The 23,424-nt window shown below is 35.8% G+C and overlaps 1 protein-coding gene across 2 annotated transcripts in view; it reads right to left on the minus strand.

Annotated features, from left to right (window-relative positions):
* Positions 1-23,424, minus strand: part of GPATCH2 (G-patch domain containing 2) — a 118,754-nt gene that overhangs the window by 65,539 nt on the left and 29,791 nt on the right. The window contains exon 6 of one of the 2 annotated variants that reach the window (XM_086878725.1): positions 7,707-7,742. The exons of the other annotated variant lie outside the window; for it this stretch is intronic. Within the exon in view, the coding sequence (XP_086734851.1) occupies positions 7,707-7,742 (36 nt within the window). The remainder of the gene's footprint in view (positions 1-7,706; positions 7,743-23,424) is intronic. 2 annotated transcript variants of the gene reach the window in all.

Below are 23,424 nucleotides of genomic sequence, written 5' to 3' on the forward strand. Positions count from 1 at the left end.
AATCTTCCCAAGAATTCTTAATATAAAAACCTAAAACCTACTACAACTACAATTGTACTGACAAATACATAGAGGAGGGAGTAGAGGATCGTCCATCACAGTGACAATCCATCACAAAAATAACCCACCCAGAACATATAGGCCTAAAAACTTGAAATGGTCACTGCAGCCAGTACAAATTGTAGCAGCTTGGAATGGCCAGGTTTCTCAAAAATAAGGTCCTTCTTTGTCTACTATTCCCCACTGCATCAATAAACAAATTTTGAGGAGATATGCGCTGATGTTAATCACATACTGTAAAAGATTAGCTGTTTTTTCCACCAGTTGTAGTCTGTTATCATTCCCATCATATTGAAAGCTTATCCAACAGATGCCCTCCTCTTATCCTCCAGTGGTTCTTTGTGTGCCCAAGATTAACACACTAACACAATGTTTTTTTTCTGTATTAACCAGCATGAAATATTTGGAGGAGTCTTTGTTGCCATAAAATAAGGGAAGTTGCATTAGAGGCATCCAAATTGCATTCACTTGCAGGGAACAAGAGTAAAAGATGATGCCAGCACTTCATGCAACGTATTCCATGCAAAAACTAATTAAAGGGATTGAAAAACGGTATTATAGGTAGTCTTTTGAAACTTCATTTAAAATTGGCTACCAATGATATGCTGAATGTCACCTTTTTCTAGTAAGAATGAACAACCTCTCTGATAATAATCTAAACCACTACAAAAAGCATACCCGTTTTTTAAAAGTATTTAACAAACATGAACTCTCTGCTTGTCAAAGGAAAGCAACTGTTTTCCAAATTAATTAAATAGAATAACAAATAGAACTGACACACAGATGATTTATCTAACTAAAGTTCACAAGATATATTTAGCCTATAGTAAAAGGAAGGGTGTCACTTTTTGTTACATGATTCCAAGGTGACTGCTTATATTTTGAACTGCTAGGCTAATGCTAGCCTGAGCACAAATCTGTCTTTTATTTCATAATTAATTCTCAGTGTCAAAACCAGTAGATGTCTTTTTTTGTATCAACATACTCTGTCTGTTAATTATACCACCATAAAAATCAGGCTTGAAATCAGAATAATGTTGTGACAGTATGAAAGCCCATAAAGAGATTTCTGAAGGAAATACCAAATTCAGGCTTAAGCAATCAAGCAAGCCCCTAAACTCACTTGATTGTAAGACTCAGCTTCACAGAAACTTAAGCTTTCAATTGAGTAACTGAAAAATACATGCAAAGTGAAATTGGTCATGCTGGTATCTTAATATTGTAAACCAAATAGCATTGTTTCAAAAACACAAGGGTTGTATTTTATATCATTATTATCTACTTGTACAGAGAATGTAGAGTCCTTACCAACAGAGGCAAGTTTGTTTGGGTTAGAATAGTGACACAGAAAGGAAATTGCTGAAACATACAGTGCTGTGGGCCACTCTAAGAATCCCTCTACCTACCAAGTGCTTAAGGGCTGAGGTTCCAGAGTTGAATTCTTGAGTTAGACCCTATGAAACAACCTCCTCAGAACCAGCTCCTCAACTACTGCTGTACACCATCTCCAATGCAGTTAATAAAGCATAGCTGTGGACATCATACAACAATCTGGACTTCTCTGTCACAGAGACCTCCAAACACCCATTGTCTTTGAACTTCCTCGAAGGCAGAAAGTCTTGGAGACACACTGTCTTCCCATGACTGGTCCTATGTTCTGCCTGATTGAAATGGGAGCTAATTTCAATGACACAAGCAAAATTCTCTCAGAACAGTGCGTCTGCTGCTCTCTGTTGCAGTGCAATAAAATGGAGAAGTACTCCAAGAATCTTCTGGATTTACATCAAGCTAGGCCTGCATGCTGGATTTAGCTCTGCAACCTGAAAAACAGAGGAAGCTGAAGTTCTGCAGTGTAGAGCATACAGGCTAATGATTCTGAAGTGTGCTCATCTTCCAGCTGTTAGCTTTCACCTAAAACCCATCCCAACTCCTTTCCTGAAACCTCACACTAATGTCTCAGTGTCAGTTTAATACTAACACAGTTCTGAAAGAACAAACCAAACCCCAAATCACCTGTTTCTTGTTCCTGTCTTAATAACCCTAGAGAACTGTGAGTAGCAGTGATACTGATGGCCCAATCTTCCTTCTTTGCCTGCTATTCTCACCTTAAAAGTTCAGGTTTAAAATCTGAAGACTGCATTATTAGTTGAATTCTACCATCAGTATCAAGAAATCTAATTCAAGCCTTCCATATTTTTTCACACCCCTCAGACATTTTTATCCACTTTATTTCATGCCATCTCCGCCTCCCCTGCTAGAGAAAGCAGATTCCACAATTTTTTATTTTATTTTTTTACTATTTTTTTAATGCTTCTAGCATTAGCAGTTCTCTGACTTTTTCCTGTCTCTTGTGCACAGAACATTTTTCACAAACTCATCTGTACAGCTTTCACCCGTCCTCCAGTTAATTCCCTTTGGAAGACCCTCATCTGCCATGCTGCCCATGGGAAATCCAGCTGATTTATACTGACAAGTTAATTAAAAACCCCAACAGAACAGCTTATTCTTATTTACCAGCCAACAGTCACATCCTGCCATACTATTTCCCTCCATCTCCTCTGCATGTTTGTTTTTACCTCCTTGTGGCAGGAACAGTGTTTTTTACATTTGGAAAGTATCTATTACTTTGTGAGAATAACAGAAAACAAGTATAAGCACATGAGATGTAAGTCCACAAGGAACAAAAATCCTAAGTTGTTTATAACAACTTATAAACTACAATTAAAATAGTAAAAATTAAATCTGCCAATGTCTTTGCTATCTTTTATAGTCTGTGCTAGGTCTAGCTCTGCTTTGTAATTTTCAATTATTTTTTTAGTGATGCTTGAACCCACTCAAATGCTGAGAAGTGGGATGGAATGGTGCAATGAAGTGGACAAATCCAAGTTGAGAAATTTCAGTGAAATGCTCAACTACTTCATTAGGTGGAAAAGAGCAGGATCAACCAAGGGTGTGCATCCTCTTATCCTCCCCTTCTTTAGGAACTGCAAGCTGTTTTAAGCCAGTTTGGCTGTTTAATTTAACTTCTTAGTTTACTGAAGAAATTGTTAACCTTCAGGGTGCTGGTAGGGGGAGATTACAATAGAATAATGTTTCAAATTCTTTAATGAAACAAATCCTATGCTGCTAACTTAACCTATTGTACCTTGAACAAAAAAAAAAAAAGATGGAAATAAAATCTAAAAGCCAAAAAGCATAACCACAAGAAAACCCAATATACGTTAGGGAAAAGAATCCAAGATAACATATCCCTTAAAGAAGGGAAACATTCCCTTAAGAATGTCATTATAAATTAGTTTAGATAAATTACTGTACTGAAAGTTTTCAAATCTTTTACACTATTGGCATTATTAATTTGAAACTATATTTCAAAATATTTTTTTTAAGAACCTCACATATAATAAATAACTTTATAGAATATACTGACAAAAAGATGGTCATTTTAAAGGAAAACAAAGCCAAAGTTTAAAAAATATTATTTTTTGACTTACTTGTAATGAGGAAATACAAATAAATTATATGCACTAAAGACATGTTTGGTCACTTTATCAAGGCCCCAGTTACATTTTCTTGTCCATCTGACAACTGACTGGACGAAATTAATTTAACAAGGGAGTTGAATCTATATTAAAAAGAGAATGGAGCAAGGATGTAGCACTTGCCAATACTTCCAAAGAATTCTGAAGTTCCACTTGCTCATAAATTAAGAATATATGCTGTTATACATACAACATTATAAAATGAAAATATTTCAGTATAAGAATTTAGCATAACACAGTACTACTGTTATTATGAGTTTAGATATTGAAGCAATTTATGTTTCTAAAACTACAGATTAACATCCTAAACTACTGGGTTTTTCTTCAGTTACAGATCAGGGAAAAACTTAATAAACATGTAGTTAAGTGTAGATTATTACTTATGCTTTCTGGGCTTTTTTTCCAGAAGAAGCAAATAGATATAATCAAAATTTTTTTTTAAAAAAATACACATTTTTTATCTACAGCAAAGCAGTCTTGTTTTTTTAGACTAAAGGAATATTTCCATAAGCACATTTCATATATTAGATCAGGTTCTTAGAAGGTGTTATAATTCTGGGACCTCCCCTTACTTTAAAGTGGAAGTCAAACACCTGCATGGCTTGGCAACAAGAAGCTTTACACTGAAGATAACTTCCCTGCTAAAGAGGAAATGCTCTGTTTGGGGGTATTTCTTCTCATCTCTACTCCTTTCTGCTTTCTACCTATACCTTACAGAAACATTAAGAGGCCAAGCTAATGCACTAGGCAGAGACACTGTTAATGGATGAGTTCCCTATAATTGGTCAACAGCTTCACAGACTAAAGGTTTTGGACAGAGGATAAAAAGAGTAGCTTTGATAAGGCAGTCAAGCCAGGCTGTAGACTGTGGTTAATATTCCTTGCTGATTTAACAGTGGTAATTCCCAAGATAGGCATTGCTTCTGATGTAGGACTACCAAAGCACTTGAATTTAAATGTTTCCCTGTAAAATTTAAGCACTTGGTCAAGTGCATAAATCTCTATCAAGAGACTGCATGCACCCTTTCAATATTGAGTACTGTTCAGTTAGCCAAAAGACTAAGTGAGATTAAGTCTCTGCCAAAAGTGGTTCTTAACCACTCAATTAAGTCTGACATGCTTTAAGAGACAAAAGGTGTTTAATCAGTTGTTACAGATTTTTCTGACAGCTTGAGTATATGCACTCTACTCTGTTCTTACTCAAGTCAATCCCCAAAACTTCTGCAAAATTATTTCAAGTCCAGGAAAGGTAGCACAGCATACTTCCCATTTCCAGACTGGATACACACTGGTACAAAAAAAACCCATGAAGGTTAAGACAAATAGGAAAGACAAAGCAAATTCAGATGGTGATATGAAAGATGACTATTAGTCCATCAAACCCAGACAAGTTTCCAAACAACTTGATAGTCTTATTTCTCAATTTCAGCTTAATCAAAAACTAAAGGTAAAAAGCCCACCAGGAAACAGTTTGTCCTAAATAACACATTTCTGTTAAAATGGGCTTTCCTGCATACCCTCTTCCACATTCGTTTGTCAAAGGGAGTGTTTCTCCCCTTCTCCAGATCACTTCCACCTAAGATGACGAAATCAACCTCAAAAGAACAGTCTTTTTTTTTACCATTTGCTATAGTGGACTGAGGCAACTCAGAAGTCAGTGGTAATTCAGAGCTCTGGTAAAATGCAGAACAGGAAGGAACCACATGGCTTAAGGCAGGTAGGTGAAGAGCTAGGACAGAGTTAAAAAAAGCAAGAAACAAAGCAAGCCTTTGCCTTCCAGAAGCTGGAAACCACTGGATCAACTCAGGTACCCCAGCGACCTGACATTTCACATTTTCAGACATGTTTTCCCTAAATATTAGAAAGCCACAATATCCATTTCAATTCTCATCAACTGAAAGAACTTTGAAAAGAAATAAGCAGTATTATTTAGTTTCCTTCAAGCTTCCCACATAATTCAGATAATGCATCACACCTGGAAGAGGCTTACTGAGCCTGTGTGACCCACTAACACTCAGTAAACAATTCACATGCAGAACTGCCTCCCTTTGCATCAAATGAATTGTGTTATAATGGAATGAGTGTGATACTTGAAAGAATTGCTTACAATTGCACATACAAGAGAAAAAGATAGCTAAGTCTAAATTAAGATGTTGGCTATGAAGTTTCCAATAGGACCTTGACATGACTGTTGACCTACTCATGACATGATCACACCAGTAAGGATTTGGAATTCTATTAGTATTACCAGAGGAAAAAAGTCAAGGAGTCATCAGGAAAATAAATCTATATCTGCTACTCCATCAGCCAATTACTGTTGTTAAAGTGGAATTAGATGAGTATTGACAATGTGAAGGGGATAAGGATTAAGCAGATGACAGAGCATACAGCTAGCATTGCTGTTCTGGTTTGTTTCCCACCCCCCCCACCCCCCCCCTACAGAAAGCCTTAAAAACCCCTCAGATGGGAAAGGAATATACTATACAGAATCCAGTGTTGTAACTCTGATCATGTCCTGAAGTAGCAGTTATATACATTAGCCTTCCAGCCAATCACAAAACCAGGCCAAACCCCAAATTCAGTATTGGAGTCCACTAAGGCAAGAGTTTGACATGACATTAACTTGACAACTCACTTCAACCTCAATTATCTGAATGCCACGAAGTAATGCAATTAAATTATGTCAGAGGTATTTTTCTTAGCTCTTAAGAACTGTTTCAGTGTAATAAATGAAACCATAAAAATTTCTCAGTTAAATGAAGCAGTCTTTGTGAAATCAGTGGACTTCTGACATTCAAGACGCTAAATTCACAGCTATTTTGTAAATCTTTTTAAATACTCCAAGCAATGGGAGAAAGGGCAGACCTGATATTCTTACTGATTATTTATTTTGGCTGATACACCTATCAGGCTGCAATTTTGCTTTAGCATTGGCTACAATCCCCATTAATTTCTTTTTAAACACAGACACACATGTAAAGAGTGTATTTCTATATGAAACAAATATTACACAAAAACTTAGCAAACAACTTCCTCCTGTGATCTGGATTGCCCAAACACTCAACTGCTTTAATGCAATATAAAGCACATAAGGCAATAGTGTGAATGAATGATACTGAAACTGTGTGAAGGTAATACAAATTTTAATTGTTTGCAATTCTAACTAAGGAGGCAAATAACACTGAAAAATATAGGGAAAAAAAACACAGATTGCGTCAAATTTTCTCTTGAGTAAAACCCTTATTATCTCTGAATAGCATTATTTTGAAATAATGAAAAGTATTTATTTCCAGAATTACACTGCTATATCATAGTCCTCCACAATCAGAAATACTGAACCATGAACTCTACTTCTATGCAAACAAAAGGAAGAAACTTAACATATTCAAGCAACTCTTTACCATTGTTACAATCAGTTTGCTTATCTAGTTCAAGTAAACATCAAGATTGGCAGCTGACATAATACAAGGGAATAGGAAAGTAGAAGAAATGAAATCACCAAATTTCTGAAGATTAAAATTCCAAGTGACACAAAAATAGGTAGCATGGAGATGCATGCACAGTAGTTATTTATTAGTTATTAGTGCTCTTGGATGTAAATGTGCTGTGTATACAGTTCAAATCCAAAGAATCAGTCTGCTGTCACTTCTGTTCGTGCTTCACTTGACTAAACTTAGCAGAGACCCAATTCTTATTCTGGGCTACCAGAAAGCAAATGTCTGCTTTCACCTTGACCCATCATTCTTGGAACTCAAGGGACCTGCCCTTCTTGAAAATTTGCCAAGAATTTTCTTGGCATTATCTTTTATCAGTACCTCAGGGAAATTTAACCTTAGACACTATTAAAACAGGGAAACACAACATTTTTAGAATATTCAGACTAAAGTTAAGGTAAATCTTAGAGGTCATTACAACCACAGATCTAGACAAAAAACAAGGTTCAGCATGGTTTCTGTTCAGAAAAAAGCTTCGAGTATAATTAACTGATACATAAATAACATTGTCTAAAATAATTAAGGATAACAGAGGATACTAATTACTAAACATAAATGACCTGGCCAACAAATCAATAAAATCAGTGCTTTTAAGTTTCTGTTCTATCTTTACCTGTTCATGATAGATTCTGAAGGGAGATAAAGCAAACTGTGAAAAAAAAAAAAAATAAAAAAATCAAGCAACTCTACCTGGTTTCTTATAGCTTTACATCTGACATTTAAGTGACTTTGAGGGTAACAAAGGCACAAACACTGATCAAATGTTAAAGCATTTATAAGGTTACTCCTGCATGGGTTTCTCTCATGCTAATATCTAAGTTTATGCCAAAAGCCTTTCCTCAAGGGAGTTAATAAATTTAGGTTTGTCACTTAAGCTGGCTACTTCTTTTCACAAAACTTGAGGTATTTAATAATCATTTACATGTGAACGACTGTCACATTTAAGTGGATTGTCAAATTAATTTGGAATTTCCTGAAGGTATTAGGATGAGGCAAGAAGGAAGAAAGAAAAGTGATGACAGCTCACATCACTTCCATAGAAAACCCAAGTAAAAAAAGGCATTAAAAAATTGGCTTTCCACTAGTGAATGACAATGGATACAACACCTCTCTCCCTCTTCTTGACAAAACAGATTTATTACACTGGAAAAAATAGAGGTACCAACTCCACAGAATGTATCATCAGCAACAGAGGTTATACAAATCAGATGTTCATTTCAATTATTATAGAAAATCTAAGATAAGATGCCTAGAAGTTCAAAGTAATGTCATTTAGAGAGACAAAGAAATTTATTGCTTTTTTTCCCTATGCCATATTAACTCTACTGATATAAAGCAGCTCTAGACAAACCTTTTTTTTTTCCCCTATGTACAGAGCACATACCACAGACCTCACATGTTCCACTGCTGTGGGGCTCTGGCAATCACTCTCAACTTAACCCTAAACAGAAACTAAATACCCAGTTTTCCCACATGTCTCTACAATGCTGGCTGCCCACTGTCACTCAAAAGATTTTCTTAACAGTTCATGAAAATGTTTCTACAATTTTTCTTTTCTTCCTTAATCTACTATTTCCACTTCAACAAACCATCTGCTATCATAATCCATTCTTTCAACTTGTTGCAAGTATTCAGACTAAAAATTAGTACTGTATTTAAACAGGTACTTGCTGGATTACATTCATGTCTAATACTAATAGATACACACTAGCCAGACCACACTGAGAGAGAAAATGATTTCTGATTTTTTTTCAGCACCCATCACTCCTAAAAAGAATCTCTTAGTGACTTCCTAGAGATCAAGCAACTGGAATGACAGTACTTAAAAGCAAAAATCATCACAACAGTTTTTAGAGAACTGGTCAGTCCCCAGGTGGAGCTACCTGACATTGGGAAAGATTTTTATTAAGTGTGACCTCAGTCTATAGACAAACAACCACTCAAATTTATCTTTCCTTGATCTGCACCAGGCTGATGTTCCACTAGCAAGCTTGTACCCACTAGATGTTATTGTCCAGCTCTAAATCTCAGCTATTTTTCAGATCAGCAATCATCAAAACAGGCTGAGCAGACAGAGAAATGGAGAAAAGTTTTAACAAAATAAGACAGAGGATGCTCCTATAGCCTATCAACTACTACACACTTGCTGATTTGCTTACTTAGGACACATTCAGGTGCAAGAGAACTGAGATGAGGGAGCAGCAGCAAGATTGCTTGCATTGATAACTCATACACATATTCTAAAAATAAATTACTATTGCTCAAGTAGCTGGCTGATGACTAGAAGTGGACAAAAAAGGTGATTTCAAAGCCTTCTCAAACAGGTACAACTGAAACACTGCTCTAAAGTGCACTTAAAGTAAAAACAGCCATTCTCATAATTCACTACCATTACACCACCTTAAGCTTAAGAGCTTTGATCCCGAGTTAGGATTTTTTAGGTGTTTAAAAAAGATCCAGCCTCAGGTAGAACCTTTGTATTTCAGCACTACTAGGAACTGAAAGCATAGAGAAGGGTCACATTTAAATGACTGCAACTTTGTATGAATTCAGAGTGCAACCGGCAGCATCTCTTCTTAGTTAAGGGACATCACAAATATCTGTAACAGTGATTGAGAATAAAGGGCAAAAGAGCAAGAACACACAAACAAGTAAAATGCAGAAATATAAACTTCAACCAATCCAGTAAATGTAACCTGTCTTGCCAGATGTTTTTTAACTTATTGGAAAAGTTGCTCTACTTAATATTGACAAAGAGATGTGTAAATCAATACACTTGGAACAAGCAATATATTTTAATTTAAAAATGTTCAAACTGCAGCAGTAAATCTATGCACTTAGCACATACAAATCAGAGGGGTTTGCTTGTTGGCTACTTTTGACAAGATAAGACAAGATGGTATGCAAAGCTCAGATGCAAGTAACATCACAGATATTTTGAAAAATATACTAGCTAAAAGTATAACGTGTTGAAATGAACTCTACTACCATTAGCTTGAGTTTACTTAAGGAAGTCAAAGAAAAGACACCGTGGAAAAACTCTCAGTTTTGTTTTGCAATATATTCCAACTACTTGTTACTGTCATAAAGTAACAGACTCCGGCAGCTCTCAGCAAAATTAATGTCAGAATGAGAAAAGAAAAAGTGTTATAAAAAAAAAAATCTGAAAGTCTGAAGTGTAAATAAAGACTCCACCTTAGTTTCCCATGGTATAATACTGCCCCCACACATTCTCCCCATGCTACTTCAAAACTGCCTCACCACCTTTCCTAATCATTGTCTCTTAGATTAACTAAGTTTAAAAAACTTTCAATAAAAACATACAAATCTAAAACCCATTACTCAATTTCACGTTTTAACATGAACTGAAGTATGCCAAACTGTGAAAAAAACCCCATGTACTATTATTATTATTATAATCATTATTAAGAAACATACTACAGTAAAATAGCAGTTTATTTTCAAGTCTGCAAAATATACTTTCAGCAAATTTCAAAATAAAAGTTTGGTGGGAAATGCTTACTAGAAGGGGATAAGGTAGGATTCTATTAACTATGTATCAACAGAGTAATTATTTGAGAAGGAGCAGGCAAACTGGGACAGTCTCAAGCTTCTCAAGTTAAGGAAGTGTTAATTAATGTCTTCCATAATAGTTATTTATGATTCTCATTTTATGTTAATCACAATGGAAAAGGTAATAGTGATAAAGGCAGACAAACCAGCCTGAAAAAAAAGGAAAAATATTGCAGAGATTATTTTAGAATAGTCTTAAATTTATAAAGTTATAATTGCATATGTTAGACATAATGATGTCACCTTCACTGCATACACTTGGACAGACTGACATTTTTCTTGGCAGTGCTACGGCTCTTCTTTGTTTGCCCTACTTGCTACAGCCTAGAATATAATCAAAGTTTCAGCTGTTTCTGCAAATGAATTCATCAAGTTTGTAGTAATCTGAAATTGGACTACAACTTTGATCATAACAAATTAGTGATAATAAGGCCAACTGTTCATTCACCATGGTGCTATGCTAGATTTGTGATGAATGGTAAAAGACTGATTATTATTTTACTTGCAACTACAGTCAGAGAACATTAGAAACAAGAGCCAGCACAAATCATTCAAAGTGGATTTAAACAATTAGGATCTTAAAAAGAATGCGAAAATATTTCTCATTTCTCTTCCTCCCCATTTTCCATAAACAGCAACCAGTAATACATTAATGTCTAATAGCTAACCTCTATCCAAAGGTAAAATCTAAATTCATAAATGGCTTCTGGGAAATGGTTGTGGATAACAAAATGAAATGGTTTTAGAATACCTCTTAATTCTGCTGGAACATGAAAACCCCCAAATATACTTGTCAAGTAATAGAATTTCAGATTGTTATAACTTCCCAGCAAGCCAATTTGATACCCCTGAGCAAGACAGTGAGAAATACATTTAATATATCATGATTGTTCTTTAAAAACATTTCTCATGACATTTTAGGTTGAATAGAGGATTAAATTATTCAGAAAGAATATTTATTTTATTCTTACCATTGAAGTGAAAAATGCAAAGTATCAAAAGTATATTGAAAACAAATGCACTGTTTTCCTGATTATTTGGGTTCTATCTTCAAAACCACATTCCTCTCTCAGCCTGTAAAACCATCCCAGTTTTTGAAGTAATTTGAGTAGTGGAAAAAAGATCTGGTAAACTGCCAAGGATTTTTATCAAAGTATTTAGAATTTTCCCCTTTGAATGAAAGAGGGTTGCTGGTTACAATACTCCATGCCTTGCAATCTGAGTAAATTCCTTCTGCTGGGATGACTGCCTTGAATTAGTCTCTTCAAGGCCAAAGTTCATAATGCTCCTAAGCAGTTCAAGTGTTGTTTTCAGTATTAATGCATGGCCAAGCAAGGCCTGTTACTGCTTTTCAGTCTCTGCTGTCACCACTCTTCAATGGCAATGCAGAAGTAAGCATTAGGTTTACTGTGACAAATAAATTCATTTACAATGACTACCAAAACCAGAACAAACAATGTGGTAAGGAAAGAAATGTTGAATAAAGAATACTGTCAGAAAGACCCAAGAGAAAATGCCATGAAAATGCCAAAGGGAAAAACACCAAGAGAAAATGCCATGAAACATTTCTGGAAAATGAGAGTCCAGGAAACAATATATATATATATGACAATACAGCAGGTGGCTTTCCCTGTATCTTCTTCCAGATCTGCCCTTGCAGTGACACTAAGTGGCAGTCCCAGGCAAGACTGATGCAAGAGAGAAGGGAGGTTCTGGTTTATTTTTTGCCTTAAATACGACAATTACACAAGACATTTTTAGATTAGATTTGGACCACACAGAACTGTTAACATTCTCATTAAATATATGAAGATTAATGGTCTGGGGTGATCAATGCATGCCATGGGTTACAGGATAGGAACCAGACAGAGCACGATGAGGCCAGCAAGCTGCCACTTCATGCAGTGCCTCTCCCAATACTTGCTTCTACTCATGCCTGTGTCCCCTGAGTCCTAAGGAATACTACACAGCTTTCCTGTGGCATCCGGAGTTCACATATCTGAGACAGAGGCAGGCCTAACTGGCCAAGTATTGCAATTCAGAGAGAATGCCAAGGATGCCAAGAAAGCATGGCACCTTGCTGGAAACGCAAGGTTACTGATACTGACAGTGCAGCACAAAGAACCAGATTCCTAGAAATGAGTCTCAGGCATTAAGATTTGAAAATGCTCTAATTGTTTTACAAAATAAATCTTTTATAATATCAGTTTATTTTTAGTAAACCTACATATTACTTGTTTAATAAATATTTAAGCACAGAGAAACACTTGGCATTTATTTTTGGCAATGAATACTATAATCTGACTAACATATCAGCAAGAACAACCTTTCCTTTTGCCATACCCCCTTTAAAAATTCCTTTATTTAATAAATATGCATCTTTCTGCTACATGCTCTACATCAAAGATCCTTCCCTGTTCTTCTTAAAGACCATGCACTATAAACCCTATTCTGCGCCACCGATTTTAAATTTCATCTATAAAAGTCATTTTACATATACTACAAATAACAATACATGCCCCAGTTTGAATATTAAAGCTGTAATTCAATTTCAAGGTTCTTCTGACAGTATTCCAGTATCACACTTTTTCCAAGATGCTATTTGAGCCCTTTTTAGTAAATTCACAAACTACCACAAATCAAAGCTTAAAAGCAGATACATTTCATCAAGAACTTCAACAGAGTTTGTTGCTACCCATGCAAACAGTACTAAGTTGGTTCCATTGTCCTGGGGTGACTTTATGATGCTTCTATCCCCAGTCGTCTGTTTTTCTCCTGAATTTGCCCTAAACCAGGACAAATACTAATAGAAATTAACAGAAATAGTTAGAATTAATAAAAGAAGTTACATGATTCCATGTTTACAATCCATACCCTAAAACACATTCATTTCAACTTGCTATGCCTTTTCTTCTTTCATGCCTAACAAACAGAAGGCAGGATGTTATTAGCTATTAAGACAGATATATGAAAAACCCACATTGAGATAAATCCAGATTTACGGAGTGTAAACTCACCCAAGTCTCTGTTCCTTAGACTTTATTAGCTTTAATTACTCAGAGATACCTAACTATTAGACAAGATCAGGCTTTGACTTAATTTAGAAAATTAAATTTAACTTCTATCAATGTGGTTAACTGTCTCAGTAGAGTGTAGGTAGTGGTCAGGGACTGGCCTGTGCCCGTCACATTTGGTACCCGTTGGCTCCGTGATGGACAAAACCAACTCACTGTGCACCAGAATGGAACCAGGAATCCCTGCTGCTTCTGTGAAAAGAATATTTGGGAATGGGAGGCAAAAGCCAAAAGGAGACACACACAAGAGGATGCAGAAAGGAGATGCCAGAAGGGGATAAATGCTAAACAAACACCCACTGGTCTGTAGTTCCCCAGATCCTCCTTTCTCCTCTTTTTAAAAATGAGACAATGTTTCCCTTTTCCCAGTCACTGGGGATTTTGCCTGATAGCCATGACTTCTCAAATATGATAGAGAGTGGCTTGGCAACAGTATCAGTCAGCTCCCCCATTCCTGGGATATGGGTCATCAGGTCACATAGACTTGTGGCTGTTCAGCTTCATCAGTTGATCCTCTTCAGGAGGAGGAACTTCAATCCCTCCATATCCATAGAGAAATCAGGCACTTGAAGCTGTGTTTTGGGAGACACCAGCACAGACTCAGCCAACTCACATGTGGAGCCTGGAACAATTTGCATCATATACTGCCCCTCTTCAAACAGGCAGTTCAGTTATGATGTTGTATACTTGTATGCAGGTTTAAATAGCTATGGAAACGCAACCGTGGATATCATCAGGGACAGAAAAAAGACTGAGTCAGGTAAAAAATGGGACAGGGAATAAAAGTTCCTGTAGACAAAAAATTTTGTCGAAAGACAGCAGAAGAAAATCCTTAAGAAACTAAAGTTCTTTGAGATGGTCAAGAATAGTTGTATTTGCTAACTGCATTTTGTATATTGCCAACAGGCAAACATGGCATTAAATTCAATCTTCAACTTGTTGAAAATGTACGTTCAAAGTCTGCCATGTGAAATTTAACACAGTAAGCACTCCAACTGACAAAAACAAGCCAGTGCTTCCCAGTAGAAACAAGAATACATACAGAATTCAGAGACATCCACAGCCAGGAGAGTACACAAATTACCGATACCTAGCCAGAACATCTCTTGGAAGACAAAGAATCACAAACATAACAAGCCAAGGACTGGTATAATCCATAGCCCTTAGGTCAACTTGCTCCACTTGAAAGAGGCTAAAAAAATGGTAAAGAAAGCACATGGCAAGACATGGGAAAATCTCACAGGGGTTCTCCCCAGCCTTTCACAACCCACCATCCTGCTGCACATGACAAAAACTTTTGGCAGTGCCTGCCAGAACCCCCTCTGTATCTCACCTCCTTGGTTTGATATCTTTAAGATTAGCCATTGCTGCACAGTAGGTGAGACACTGCCAAACATCAGGAGACCCTTGATCAGGAATAATCGAAACTGAGAGAATTGATGAAGATTTCTGTTTTGGCTTCATTGATGAGGATTGCTGGTTTGGGTTATCACTTTTGTGAGAGAAAACTCAAAGTGTCTGGGGTTAGCTAGCCTTCTCCAATTTGCTTGTCAGACAAGTTCTGAAGTGTATAGGTGCTGCTGCTCGAACAACAAGTAATACAGTTTTCCAGGCCACGCAACATCTAGATCATATGAAACAACACTGGACACATGGATCAAGAAGACTGATCTCTATAAAGCACACAACCATCAAAATTTCAATTTGATGTACGAACGTGGACAAGCTTCCTCAGAATGTTCAGTTAGAAGATGTATGCTAAGGAAAGCACACAAAGCTTTAAAAAGTCTGCTCTGACAGAATTTATGTCAGGCATTTTGCCAAAAGAAAGATCATTAATGGTTTTGATGATCTCCCCTTGGAGAGGGGGCTGCCAAGACAAATCCTCTTAGTTATACTAGAGAGGTTAAGTGAGGTCAAAAAGTCCCACCTTTCCCCAGCTGTGGGCACTTCACCAGTTTGATAATTTTGATAATGAAATAAATGAATGCTTTAGGTGTTTACATTTAATTAGTCTGATGCCAGCCGAGTTTCTAATAACCAGCATTATACTTGGGTTTGTGTCTGCTTTGATTAGCTCTCTTAACAGCCGACCAGCTCTGTCACCCTACTGAAACAATCTATTTTACACAAGTCAAGGCCATTTGAGACCTCTGGGCTATGTGGAGGCTGACAGCACGGCTGGCCACTTCCAGCTCCTCCAGCAAAACAGCGAGAATAAAGGGGACACCAGATGTACCTACCTAACTCTCCAGGCATTTTTCTGTCTCCCTTTAGGTTAAGGTAGACACAAGTGCCTGTTTATTTTCTTCTGAAGGTGAAAGAAATAGTTGCGCTTGGTAACACACTTTGAAAGCCATGGTGTACAATACCTCAAGGATATTATTTACCTTCCAAAGCAAGAGTGTCTAAATAGTCACCTGCTCCCTAAACACTTCCATGCACAGGAGGCAAGACTTAATCTCCTTTCAAAAATAATCCTTGTACAGTTGATCTCCATGGCAAAGGCAAAACTTAAAAGCGATTGGTGTAACAACATTCAGAATCCCATGAAAACAGTTAGCTACCAAAAATACTATTTGTGGCTATTCATTCAAGTGCATTCTCCCCATTGCAATGTTGGGATTTCAATTATATTGAGATTAAGTTTCTTCACTTTACTAATTTAGTGGAAAAACTGTAGAAGAAACACATCCAAAAGAAATTCAAAGATTTTCAACAGAAAAAACACACAATAACACTAACTGAAAGATCACCAATTTCTCCCAAAGAACCATCAACAAAGGCTGTATCGATTGTCAGCAACAATATTGGATAATTTTACTGAAAGCTCAGTAAAAAAATTTTACTGAAAGCTCAGAAAATACTTTCTACTCCCTCATCACTACCTGACAAACTAGCAGACTATAGATAAAACAGATGCAATCTACCAAAATACAGCAGTTTCCCATCTATTAACCTAGAATTAAAAGACCACTAAATAATTAAGGACCTACTTCTCCAAGGTCCCTCAATGACTCAGTATGGCACCACAACTAGACACAGGTACTCATTATGAAGTTTTCCATGCTCATGACAGATTTGGGGCCTGCTGCCCTCTAAGACTGCTGAAGAGCTCTCATACCACCTGCAGTAGTAACTCCCCTGAAATAAGCAAATGAGGTACATACCTCCCTCCACAGGAAAATAATAAAAAAAGCCAAAAATAATCCCCCTGACCAAAACCTTGAAAGCACACTGATTTTTAGAAAGTACCTTTTCCCACCCCATAACATCAAAAATGAAGAGAAGATTGTCATGGAACATCTGCACTGGAGTTTCCTACTAATGTATTATTATTATTATCATTATTATTGACTCTACTTATGTTTTGTTATTTTGTGTTGCTTCATAGTACACACATTTCAATACTTTTTTTTTAGAAGTTGTGCTCACTGTTCTAATTTGGAAGAAAACACATTTCTTCTGAAAAGACATGAGAATTCTCTTCCATGCAACATATGCACTTTCTGAAATGACTAATGCATCCTGGCAACAATAAACCCTGAAAAACAACAGTGTGAATGTAGTTCTGAGAAAATTATGTTTTGAAGTTTGAAAGTGTTCACATAATGTATAAAATGATCACACGATTCTAATTTGACAATTGTTACATATCAGAATTAATTTACAGCTCTGCATCAGTTTACACCATTAAATATTCATGATACCAGTTACACTTACACTTAATGATGCTTGTTTGCTCATGTGCTTCTTCCAATCACAGAAAAATGTGGCAAAAAAAAAATGATTCCTGTAATACATCATGCATCTTTAGTTGCAAATGCTCCTTTCAAAGACCATGTCTTTCTGGATCTTGCCAATTATTAGAACTAGTTAAGTAATTTTCACTTCCTCATGGCAGCGCCAAATACATATTTAAAGCAATTAAAACAGACAACATTTATAGTGATTGGCTAAAGCACAAAACAAACCCTCTGTTGTTTCTCTAGTTCTATGGCAGCTTTCTTTGTCTTTTGTAGGCTGTAGTCCTACCCACTACAGACCTCAGAGCAGGAAGTCCTAAGGGGAGGTCACACAGACTTACATCACTGCTGGAAACTCAGCTTTGTTGCAAATTGTTTTGATTCCTTTTTAACACATTGTTACAATTAGAAATAGAGTAGCACTGGGTGGTTCTGATTTTTGACAATTTAAAGAGACATCTTTCACCCAAATTATTCTCAAAGAATGTTAATACATGATTATGACATATGTACCTCAATAAGTACTCTGAGTATTAGATTTGTATTTGTACCTAATTAGAGTAAGGTTTAAAATGTGAAAAAAGCTACTTCCATAGAAAAATAAGAAATTAACTTTGAGAGACATGAACATATTGACACTATTTTTAGATAAGCACATAAGACCTGTAATTAAAGCTTGATCTTTGCCTAAGAAAACATCTGTTTTCTTCACTGTGTAATTACTAAAATTAATGAATTCCAATCCATCCAAACAAATTATTTTTTAAACTTTGAAATCAATCACTTTAAAGCCCAAGATGCTTTCAGCTGCACGTATTTACCAAAAAGTGATACTGTAGATCAAGTTCAAATTAAGACTGGAATTTTTTTATAGTTATGTTTCAAACATTTGCCAGCATTCTTCCTCTATTCTGCCAATGTTCACATTTCTATTATAAACAAAACGTATTTGTGCCTTTAAGAAAATTGAGATAGCTACATACTAGATTAACCTCCTCATATATAATTCTTGTCAGAAATCTGATTAAGATCACATTTTTAACTGGATCATAACAGGAAATACGCTTATTGGGAGATTTTAAAAAAAATAAGACTATCCCTCTCTGACACATTTTATTATATACAGAGCGGGAAACTGCTGAACAGTGAACACAATTTCACAATGCAGATTAGAATATCAATCATTAGAGAAATTTCTGTTAAAATACTTTCTTCTTAAAAAAAGTGCTCCTTGTAAGAACACTCCATGGCAGGTGACCACACTTGAAGAGACTGGCACTGGATAATTACAGGCACCCCAAATAACAGGGCACAGAGTATGCTTTAGCAATCACCACTACTGCCACTGTATTGCTCTGATAAGGGGGCAACTAAAGGAGGCTACCATCACACACCATCTTTGGGTTCTCACTCCCAAGGGCAATTCTGACTGCTCATATTAAAAATCTTTGACCAAAACCTATGTATCTATTAGTCTCCTATAGTTGTTTCAGTCCTCCTCTTTGACTCAGAGAGATGCCCAGGAAAAACCCAGCTAACAATCTCATAAGTACTTGTTTTACGAATCTGGCCCTCAGTCAAGAAGTTGCAGTGAAAAGTCTTTTAATCACCTTCTGATCAGAATTTACTGGATTGGATCTAAGTTCAAGGGTATTAAAATGTGCAAAGGAGACTATGAAAAAATGGCTGGGTTATAGATTTTAACTTCTTAACTAGAAAATTGACTCAAAATAGATTTTCTAATTTACAATGAATCAAAAGAAAAAACATTAGACCATAGCAAAAGTGGCACAAATGTATCAAAAAGCAAATGAATAAACATTTGAAAAGATTTATTATTAGAAATTGTAATAAATTTTGGAAAGATGAATCGATTTTAGTTAAAAGGTATAACTGACAATTTATTGGGCGGGAAGATGCATTATTTTCCAATTGTTATCCACCTACAGTAAAACTGATTTGTGTCCTATTGTATTTTATGGAAAAGGAGAGAGCAACTTTCAGTGATTTAGATTAAATGTATTAATCATAACCAGACACTGTGAACTATATATCTACTATTAAAGAAGATTTTTGACATTTAATTCTGTAGCAATATTTTGGCTCTGTACCACTCTTCCTAAATCCAATTCCTGCTACAGTTGGCAGATTTCTCCCTTTTAATTTTATGGGGCTTAAAGTAGCATTTAACCACCCATGCGGTAAATAATGCAGGATTAGAAATATTTAGTGTTTTGTTTCCCTTTGAAGAGTACCAATCCATCAACCCCCAAATATTTTAAAAATATTTTTCACATTCTAGTAATATTTAATACAAGATTCAGGAAAACATCCTATATAAATGAAGTTGTTTTCCTGAAACAAAATATGCCCCACATTAAATACTAAAGAAAATAGGCACCTGCATCACTGATATAGGGCAATTAATTTTATAATGATACTGCTTTGTGTACAAAGAAAACTTTAATAAAACCTTCAGAGTTTTTAAACTTGATAGTCACATAATATCTAATACTTACTCTCAATCAGAAAAAATGCAGGTAAATGTTCTCCTGAATAAGGCATAACAGTATATTTTATAATATTTATGCCCAACTTAACACTGAAATGGTAGCTGCTATTTATGCAAACGCTCTCCCTCCTCTTTTTTATGAAATCATTTCCTATGTTTAGCTTAAATGCCATAAATTGCTGCATGGAATAGTGAGCTTAGAATAACTTTTAAGAGGCAGTTCTTAGAGTTCTTTTAGGTATTGCAAATAGTCTTAAATTGCCTTAGACCTACACCAACATGTAAATTCCAGATTTTTAAAAAACACAACCAAGAGTTGCAGTATTGCAATACAATCTCAGTTGCCACATGTGCAATGCTTTCTTTTCCATAGCCTAATAGTGTGACAGAAAACAGGAAAAAGGGTTTTCTCCAATTTGAACATATTCTACAGGGAATAAAAATACAACCTACTGTGAACATACTGTATGTATCTGTTTAGGTCTTTGTAAAATAAGGCTTTTAGATGCCCTGTCCAAAGCAAACAGGTCAGGGTAAAGGGAAAATGGAGCACATTTTCTCTAAAAAGCTCTTTAAAGCGATCTACACAAGTGTTTAAAGAAATATACATCTAAAGCAAGACAGTTGCAACACAGTTTGCCCATCAGCTAACAATAAGGAAAGACTGACTCCCTAAAAAACTTTCAGTTCTCTGAACTGAGAAGTTTCTTCCTTGACCTTTAAAACTATAATCCACAGGAACACCAAGTCAAAGCTGAGAAGTGACAGAATAAGAAAGTCTCCTACTTGTGAATGCATGTGTTTAAAACCACCTGTCAGACCACCTATCCAAAGTTAGTAGTGAGAAAAGGAAAAACTATTCACAACAAAAATCAGATTAGAAGCAAGTAGAAGAGTCTGCTGAGTCTAATTGCAAGGGGCTAAATGAAACAGATTTTGGGCTATTACCAAAACTGTTGGACTGGAAGGGTTCACTTGATCAGTTATAAGCATTTACACTTCACTTCAAAAAGAATCTAAAAAAGCACCTGCTATGTTGCAGCTGAAGGGACAGTAATTAACAAGAAAGGACTAATACACTCTTGAACCACTCCAGCTGCAAGTGCTAATGTTAATAAACCTTTTCTTGCTCTTTATTCCTAGATACTCTATGTAAATTGGCAACTGGGCAAATGGTTTAAGTACACAAAGACCAGTAATTATTATGCTTTTGAAAACATCAGAGCAATGTTTTATCTAGGGCTTTCCCACAACATCAAGAGCCTACAAAAATGAGGAGCTTTGAGTTTTTCTGTGATTCGTCTCACAAATCAGTTTTTTGAAAGTCCTGATTATCTCTGGAATGACCTTTCCATTCTAAGATTGTTTACCACCATTTTATGTAAAGTCAGCACTGTTGTGTCTAATGCTGGATAAACATGTATTATCAAGTGTTCACTTTCAACAGATCTTCAAATTGAACGTGTTGCAGAAACATAAACAAAGCCAACATTCCTGCAAAGAAAAGGTTCTGCATTCAGTTAAGTGCTAATTTGCTGTAAATACTATGTGGTAACTGTCGGAAGAGGGAATCCCTGAGACACTTTAGTAATTTTTGCCTTCTCAAAACTACGCTCTCAGTACATACTTTTGATTTTCTTATTTCAAGAAATGAAACAGTAGCAAGCCTGCCTTTTTTACAGCTGAGGCAGAAGTAAGTTAGGTTCAACAACTGTGGTTTGCTTCACTCCTTTCTGGTTATGTTTAACACATTACTGAACACTTTTTACATCTAACTGAAGTCAGAGGAATCAAAGAGAATACATTCCTGTATAATCTCTCACATCAGAAAAGAAGCAGAGTAATTTTCTTGGTCGACTCAACTTCAGCACAATACATCATATATGTTTCCTACTTTATTTTCTGTCCTGCATTTTGAAGTAATTTGATACATGCACTGCTGCCATGATGAATTGCTGGAGAGAGTACTACAAATCCAGTTTAATTTACTATTTTTGCATTATTTCTTATGCGGGGTACAAGCCATATGATCTTGAACAGAACATATGCCCCCCCCCCCCCCCTTTTAAATTTAGATTTGTATTTTTGCTTTTGTTTAAAATCAAACAAGATTAAAATATTCTAATTCCTCATCATTGTCTTACAGTAATGATTAGAAAGAGAAGCTGCTAATGGTATCCATCACTTCACACAAGATTTTTGGAATATGTATTACATAAACTAATACTAACAGAATCAATGAACAAAAAAAAAAGAGTGCACCTGAATATAAACTGCTTATCTCAGAACAAATTAATGCACCTGAATATAAACTGCTTATCTTAGAAAAATCTAGAAGGTCATCTAATAGGCTTAATCTAGACATCTAAAGGAAATACTCTGCTTATCTCTAGACATCTAAAGTGGCTGTATTCATTACAGATGACCACCATATGAAAGGCAACATAAAAAAATATATGGGACTATTTTCAAGTTGTTCAACCTATCAGCAGGCCTGATGGAAAAGCTATTCATGTGAATGAGTTGAAGTGGGTTGAATTCGCAAGAAACTTCCGAGTGTTTAGGAGCTGTAGTTGACCTTGTACTTGCTTTCGGTTAAAAAATATTAAACACTGTGTTAGCTGAAATCACTGGCATGATTTTCATGATTTACTTTACATTTATGATGTTATTACAGCATAAATGAGATGTTGCTTATCAGGTAAACCACAGTATCTGTGCAAGTGTTCCTTGCCTATTACATGTATTTTTCTATCTATTCTCAGCATTAAAGGATCAACTCCCCCATCAAGCTCAAGGAAGACCAGCTCCTAACCTGACTCTGGATACAAGATGCTGTTCTACCATTAATTGTTTGAAGTGCTGCTCTTGAGGCATTAAGAAATTTCTAAAAGAGACACAACTGAGAGAAGTTCTTGTGGAAAAGATACTAAATGCAATTACATTTAAAGGACTTATTTTTTACATTAGAACTACACTAAAACATAAAATTTATAAGAACACATATGGACTTGGGAAGTCAAAATAAGAAAAATTCCTAATGTCTACAGAAGAAACATTTCATGCAGCCACACACCAAAAAGCGAGACTTCTTTTAAAGCTGCAGAAAACAAGAGGAATAATCACATTGCTATATATTTTGAGGTCAGAGGTCTTAAAAATCATTATTATCTGTAAAGACTGCTGTAAAACTGTTAAATGTGTTTTCAAGGCAAACACTAACTGAAGAATGAAAGGGATATCATAATGCTATTTGTCCTGCTTAAAAATCAACTTAAGTGAAATTGTAGATGACAATCATTGGAGTGGTTGGGTTGAGGTGAATTACAAGAAATATTGCTTAGCCTAACAGTTCATAGCACTTGTCACCACGAATAAACCACAGAACGCATCTGAAAAACTAAGCAACGCATTTGGCATTTCTGA

Source organism: Cyanistes caeruleus, chromosome 2 (assembly GCF_971803275.1).
Source record: "Cyanistes caeruleus chromosome 2, bCyaCae1.hap1.1, whole genome shotgun sequence".
In the NCBI taxonomy this organism is placed as follows: domain Eukaryota; kingdom Metazoa; phylum Chordata; class Aves; order Passeriformes; family Paridae; genus Cyanistes; species Cyanistes caeruleus.